General features: G+C 43.7%; 1 protein-coding gene across 1 annotated transcript in view; it reads right to left on the reverse strand.

Annotated features, from left to right (window-relative positions):
* LOC127449601 (cytochrome c oxidase subunit NDUFA4-like) overlaps nt 1-7500 on the reverse strand; it is a 17083-nt gene that overhangs the window by 2845 nt on the left and 6738 nt on the right. Inside the window, exons 2-3 of the mRNA XM_051713136.1 lie at nt 6125-6210; nt 1811-1871 (exon numbers count right to left, since the gene is read on the reverse strand). Coding sequence (XP_051569096.1) covers nt 1811-1871; nt 6125-6210 — 147 coding nt within the window. The remainder of the gene's footprint in view (nt 1-1810; nt 1872-6124; nt 6211-7500) is intronic.

The raw sequence follows: 7500 nt of genomic DNA on the forward strand, positions 1-7500 counted from the left end.
TCTCCAGTTATTGCAGCATCTGCATCCTATTATATAGTCCATTCCCTGTCAAACACCAGCGATATAAACAAAGACAGCACATTCTTAAGAAGTTAAGTGTAAATGGACTGTATGAAATTAATTAGAAGAATAGAAATATGGACATGCATTATTTTGTGCATTAACTGTGTCATTGTTGAATGTCAGGCATCGCTCCTTTTATACGCATGGAAAATGTTATTCTTGTCAGGATTTGGGTGTAGGCTGTTAAATTATAGAGAATATAAGTATCATAATTCATTTTGATTTACTGACACACAAATCGTGTCTAGTATTAACAGTGATTATATTGGCACACGGCCAGTCGATTTTGAAAAATGTAATTAATTTGTTAAAATGCAAAAAACTTTAACTTAAAATATTTCTAAATTCAAATTACAGTATATTTCAAACTAAATGTAAATATAATGCCGTTTCTGCAGTGACTTAAAAATCACTCTACAACAACAGGTGGAAAAATATTAATACAATCTAGATCATAAATACAGTTGTAAATATAAACATAATAATAATTGAAAAATATGGGGGCCTGGGTAGCTCAGCGAGTATTGACGCTGACTATCACCCCTGGAGTCGCGAGTTTGAATCCAGGGTGTGTTGAGTGACTCCAGTCAGGTCTCCTAAGCAACCAAACTGGCCCGGTTGCTAGGGAAGGTAGAGTCACATGGGGTAACCTCCTCGTGGTCGTGATTAGTGGTTCTCGCTCTCAATGGGGCGTGTGGTAAGTTGTGTGTGGATCGCGGAGAGTAGCATGAGCCTCCACATGCTGTTAGTCTCCGCGGTGTCATGCACAACGAGTCACGTGATAAGATGCGTGGATTGACGGTCTCAGAAGCGGAGGCAACTGAGACTTGTCCTCCGCCACCCGGATTGAGGCAAGTAACTGCGCCACCACGAGGGCCTACTAAGTAGTGGGAATTGGGCATTCCAAATTGGGAGAAAAGGGGATAAAAAAAAAAAAGGGGGGGGGGGGTACCCAGTCGTGGCATCCAGTCATGGTATTCTCCCCAGTCGACGTTCCCGGGAGGGCGCGTATGTAAACGCAGTCAGCGGGAGACACTGATATAAACACAGAGGGTACGCCACGGGTAAACCTGTCCATATAGCACATGATCGTCAAGTGATAACATTTAAAATATTGCACTTAGAATTAGCGCTCTCACGAAAATTGGAAAAGACTTAGCGCTGGGTCGTAACGCCTAGCTCTGTCGCGAAAATAGAGCCAAGGTGTTTTGCTTTGGAATGCAGTGGAGTTCAAGTAAAAGTTTCCCAAAATAAAATAACATTTCCTAAAGTAAAATAAAGAGGTTACTGTCCACCATTGCTGAATGTTGTGTTCATGAATCAGACTGATCCAGTTCTTAAGGTGACAGCTCTCTGAAGGGGAAGATGATCAGGATACTTTAATGGTGCTTTTTAAGATTGAAAGCTCTAATTCCATTCATTGTATCTGCATGGAAAAGAGTGACCAGTACATTCTTCAAAAGTTTTCTCTTTTTTTTTTTGGAACAACATGAGGACGAGTAAATTATGTTTAAATTGTCATCACGTCGGCCGTCTTTGAAAATTCCATTTCCAGCTTCCGTCAGAAATTGTCGAAGGCCTGCCGATGTGTTTGCTAAAGCTTGGTGTCTCCTTCTGTCATTGTCTGAGATTAAACTCTCTCTCATACGTGCTGGATGTGTCGGCTGATCCGGGAACAGCAGGGGTGATGGATCTGTCTATGCTGTCATTCTGAAACTGATCACAGAGCAGTCGCCGAGCTGTTTACCTTGTACTGATGGGTCGGGCCGAGTTTGTTCCACGGTTCAGGGTTATTCTTCCTGTCCCAGCTGACAGAATGAGGGTACGGCCAGAACGAGAGAAAGAGAGAGAGAGAGAAAAGAGAGCATGTAAAAAAACTGCACAGGAACAGGAAGGAAAACAGACTGGAGGAGGAGGATGAAGGTGAGTGAGTGTAAAGGAGGCTAATAATGAAGGAGGGTAATTATCAATCAGGGTAACGGAGGGCAGATTTTTGGCAGAGTGCGAAACTTCATTAAACAAAGTTTATTTAGAGCGGAAGAACAGAAACACATACACGTGACCAGAACCTTGAAGCTCCAAAAAGCACATAAAGGCAGCCTAAAAGTCATAAAAGACTCCAGTGGTTAAACCTCCTGAGATCCGAGCGTGACTGCTGTGTGCATTTTCCATTTCCTTTTTTGATTTGTAACTAGTAGCACCTAATAAACAAGCAAAAATAATAATAATTCTAGAGCAAATAGTTTTGGACAGCGGGACTGTGTTGTGAAATTTTAAGTAATATCAACTTATAGAGAGTATGATTTTTTTTTTATCAAATAGTTTATGATGTGTCCAGGAGTGTTGATTATTCATGTTTCTGAGACATTACAGACATTACAGCTGATTTTCTATAAAGCAGAATAAATAATTCTGATTCAAAGTAATGTCCAGCATCATCCAATCACTGTCAATCATGTTAAAATTAAATGATACATTATAAATTCTGAATCTATGTACTGATTATCATTGTCACATGTCTGTCAAACATGTTGAGTGATCCAAACATCATCTGCAGCCTGAAACTGAACTTTTGATCAGATTTTAGGAGTGAATGCACTTAACTGCATAGATAGCTATAGGATGCTCCCTTGCTCCCTATTTAGTGAATGACTTAACCTCCAGTGTGCTGTCTGTCTGCACTGGTCTCAGAACAGTTTGAAATGCACCTTATTTTCATCCTAACTCCACATAAAGCCTCTGAAAGCAACATTTTCCAGCTTTTGCATGAATACATTAATTCTCAAGTGAAAATACACAGTAAATATAGGAATTGTATTGTATTATTGGGACAATAACCTCAAAAACGTACCCGCTAAAATATAATCTGACTCTTGATGGATGTACTGTAACGTCAACTTCTACAACAAAACATTTAGATGTTATATTTGATAGCAATCTAACCTTTGAAAATCTAATTTCCAATGTTTGTAGAACAGCATTCTTCCACCTCAGAAATACTGACAAGTTACGACACATGCTTTCTGTATCTGATGCCGAAAAACTAATTCATGCGTTCATGACCTCAAGACTAGATTATTGTAATGCATTACTGGGAGGATGTCCAGCAAGTTCAATAAATAAACTTCAATTGGTTCAAAATGCAGCTGCCAGAGTGCTGACGAGAACCAGGAAATATGATCATATTAGCCCCATTTTATCATCGTTATATTGGCTACCTGTTACCAGTGGGTGGAGAAGAGTGGCAGGAGTGATTTGTGATAGAAGAGTATCTGCAAAAGTGAAAGGGAAAGTTTACAAGACGGTAGTGAGACCAGCTATGTTGTATGGTTTGGAGGTGGTAGCGCTGACAAAAAGACAGGAGGTGGAGCTGGAGGTGGAGGTGGAAATGCTGTGATTTTCGTTGGGAGTGACGAGGCTGGACAGGATTAGAAATGAGTATAATAGAGGGACAGCCCAGGTAGGACAATTTGGAGACAAAGCAAGAGAGGCGAGATTAAGATGGTTTGGGCATGTGCATCGGGAGAAGAATGTTGAGGATGGAGCTGCCAGGCAGTAGGAAAAGAGGAAGACCAAGGAGGAGGTTTATGGATGTGGTGAGGGAGGACATGCGGGAGGTTGGTGTGACAGAGGAAGATGCAGAGGACAGAGTGAGATGAAGACAGATGATCCGCTGTGGCGACCCCTAACAGGAGCAGCTGAAAGAAGACGACCATGACATTGGCTACCTGTTAAGTTTTATATTAATTTAAAAAATCTGTTAATTACTTACCAAGCTTCGAATGGTCTAGCTCCAAAGTACTTAAGTGACCTTCTATCACGCTATAATCCATCACGCTCACTATGATCGCAAAACTCCGGCCTCTTAACAATACAGAGAATATCAAAATCCACAAAGGAGGGAGAACATTTTCATATTTGGCTCCTAAACTATGAAGCAGTCTTCCAAGCAGTGTTCGGGACTCAGACACACTCTCTAAAGATGTATTTATTCAGCCAGGCGTACCTAATGTATCCCTCAATTCATAGTTATGCTGCTTTAGTTAGGTCTGCCAGAACCAGAAACACTTCTCTTATTCTTTAACCCTGCTTTAAATTGAATGGCATCTATGCTAATTTAGTTCCATTTCTTTCCCTGTCTAAACCTCGGGATTATATCCTGAGCCTGCCAGATCCATCTCCGGTCCTGCCTGATGTCCAATTCCCACTGTGTCAATGAGTGATGATGACAAACTGCAGCATGTGCCAACCAGACTTCACTTCAGTCTACTAAGACAGACTTCACAGAGGATGAATTGATGCAAACTCATAGTCATGGGATTCTTCATGAGCCACTGTCTGAAGCATGGGCTCAGGATGGAGTTCACCAAAATTACCTGCTATAAGCTTTCAGCTGGAAACTTAAAGAGGTTTCTTACAAGAGGCACTTTTGTTGGCGCTGCAGCAGAAGTAGTGCTTCCTGGAAATCAACATCATGCTGCTGTGTCACGTGACACGTTGCACCAGACGTTTAACCCTTAAATGACAGTATAGAGTCTTGTGAACAGTATTCAGTCGGTTTTAATTCTTTTAAATTATGCGTTGTGTATAACGAAGCCAAAATACAACATCCACACATGTGGACGTGGGGTCACAGAAGGTTAATCCATGTCTTCAAAAGTTATTTAACCAGTTTTGAGTGAAAACAGACCGAAATACAGTATAACATTGTGACGAGGAGGAGGGCGGGGCCGGGCCGTGAGGACACACGCCCGGCCCTGAATGGGGCTAATCAGCCGGGAGGGAGGTGCCAGTTCAAGAGAGAGAGTGCCTCATGTGGCCACTGTGTGTGTGTGTGTGTTTGTGTTTGTTTAAGATCAGTTATGTAATTAAAGTTATGTTGACTGCTCAAACGGTTCTCGCCTCCTCCATGCCCATCTTTACCCTTTACATTGGTGCCAAAACCCAGGAAGGAGGAGGGATGTGCTGTCGTGGAGTCCTCGCCGCTGCCATCCGCCAGGGGAGCAGCCGCGGCCGTGTGCCTGGGGACGGAGGGGTTGCTGCCGGCCGCCAAGAGTTGGAGGAACCGCTGTTGTCTACCGAGAAAGGGGAAGAGCCGTTCCATCCACCAGGGGTTGGAGGACTCGCTGCCATCTGCCAGAGGTCGGAGGAGTGGCTGAGGACCAGGCAACGGTGTGTCTGGGGACCGGCGAGCCAGTTTTCTCTCCTCTCTCTCTCTCTCTCTCTCTCTCTCTCTCTCTCTCTCTCTCTCTCTCTCTCTCTCTCTGTCATTCTGCCTCGCACTTTCCCTCTCCCCTTTCCCTCCCCTCATCTCTCCCAGGGCAGGCATGGCCGGAAGGGCAACACCCCACCACCAGGAAAGAAGAGGAGTACGTCATACTGAGGTTTCCCCGGCCTGAGTCAGGCGATGGAGGAGTGTGACAAGGAGGAGGTCGGGGCAGGGCTGTGAGGATACACACCCGGACCTGATTCGGGCTAATCATCCGGGAGGGGGATAGAGAAGAGCCGGAGAGAGAGCCACATGCGGCCGCTGTGTATGTTTGTGTTTATGTTTAAGTTCAGTTATGTCATTAAAGCTATGTACTGCTCAGCCGGTTTCCGCCTCCTCCTTGCCCATCTTTACCTGTTACACATTTTTTCACTATTAATCTTGACATCAACAGCATACACACCTATCATATCACTTCAGAAGACATGGATTAAACCACTAGAGTCGTATGGATTACTGCTGCCTTTATGTGCTTTTTGGAGCTTCAAAATTCTAGTCACCATTCACTTGCATTGAATGGACCTATAGAGCTGAAATATTCTTCTAAAAATCTTCATTTGTGTTCTGCAGAAGAAAGAAAGTCATACACATCTGGGATGGCATGAGGGTGAGTAAATGATGAGAGAATTTTCATTTTTTGGGTGAACTGTCCCTTTAACATCTCTTGTATTCCATGGAAAAAAGAAAGTTATGAAAAATGTGACCATGTTTTGCACCTTTTGATTTCTATATTTTTCCTCCCTTCTATCTAGAACATCATGCTCTTCTGTTTGGTTTGTGAGAACGACTCACCTGACATGAGGCCCAAGAGCGAGTCGGATCAGGTAGAGAGACGCTCCACTCATGCCCAGAAACATGAAGATAAACTGAGGTATGAGCTGCAAGAACAAGAGCAAAAAATCAGATGTGTGTGAGTGTGAGTGTGTGAGTGTTTGTTTGTGTGTGTGTGAGTGTGTTTGTGTGTGTGTGTGTGAGTGTGTTTGTGTGTGAGTGTGTTTGTGTGTGTGTGTGTGTGTGTGTGTGTGTGTGTGTGTGTGTGAGAGAGTGTATGTGTGTGTGTCTGTGAGTGAGTGTGAGTGTGTCTGAGAGTGAGTGTGTGAGTGTGTCTGTGAGTGAGTGTGAGTGTGTGTGTTTGTGTGTTTGTTTGTGTGTGTTTGTGTGTGTGTGTGTGTGTGTGTGAGTGTGTTTGTGTGTGTGTGTGAGTGTGTGTGTTTGTGTGTTTGTGTTTGTTTGTGTGTGAGTGTGTTTGTGTGTGTGTGTGAGTGTGTTTGTGTGTGTGAGTGTGTTTGTGTGTTTGTGTGAGTGTGTGAGTGTGTGTGAGTGTGTGTGTGTGTGTGTGAGTGTGTTTGTGAGTGTGTGTGTGTGTGTGTCTGAGAGTGAGTGAGTGTGTGAGTGTGAGTGTGTGTGTGAGTGTGAGTGTGAGTGTGAGTGTGAGTGTGTGTGTGTGTGTGTGTGTGTGTGTGTGTGTGTGTGAGTGTGTGAGTGTGTTTGTGTTTGTTTGTGTGTGTGTGAGTGTGTTTGTGTTTGTGTGTGAGTGTGTGTGTTTGTGTGTGTGAGTGTGTGTGTGTGTGAGAGTGTGTTTGTGTGTGTGTGTTTGTGAGAGTGTGTCTGAGAGTGTGTGTGTGTGTGTGTGAGTGTGTCTGAGAGTGAGTGTGTGTGTGTGAGTGTGTCTGTGAGTGAGTGTGAGTGTGAGTGTGTGTTTGTGTGAGTGTGTGTGTGTGTGTGTGAGTGTGTGTTTGTGTGTGTGTGTGTGTGTGAGTGTGTCTGAGAGTGAGTGTGTGTGTGTGTGTGTGTGTGTGTGAGAGTGTGTTTGTGTGTGTGTGTTTGTGTGAGTGTGTCTGAGAGTGAGTGTGTGAATGTGTGTGAGTGTGTGTGTGTGTGTGTGAGTGTGTCTGAGAGTGAGTGTGTGTGTGTGAGTGTGTCTGTGAGTGAGTGTGAGTGTGAGTGTGTGTTTGTGTGAGTGTGTGTGTGTGTGTGTGAGTGTGTTTGTGTGTGTGTGTGTGTGTGAGTGTGTCTGAGAGTGAGTGTGTGTGTGTGAGAGAGTGTGTGTGTGTGTGAGTGTTAGTGTGAGTTTGTGTATGTGTATGCGTGCATGCTATTTTCTGTGTTTTGTGTGCAGTCGTTCACGGAAAATGCAGCACCAATATTTAAATTATTTTTTTCCACAT

The sequence above is a fragment of the Myxocyprinus asiaticus genome, chromosome 12 (assembly GCF_019703515.2).
Source record: "Myxocyprinus asiaticus isolate MX2 ecotype Aquarium Trade chromosome 12, UBuf_Myxa_2, whole genome shotgun sequence".
Taxonomy (NCBI): domain Eukaryota; kingdom Metazoa; phylum Chordata; class Actinopteri; order Cypriniformes; family Catostomidae; genus Myxocyprinus; species Myxocyprinus asiaticus.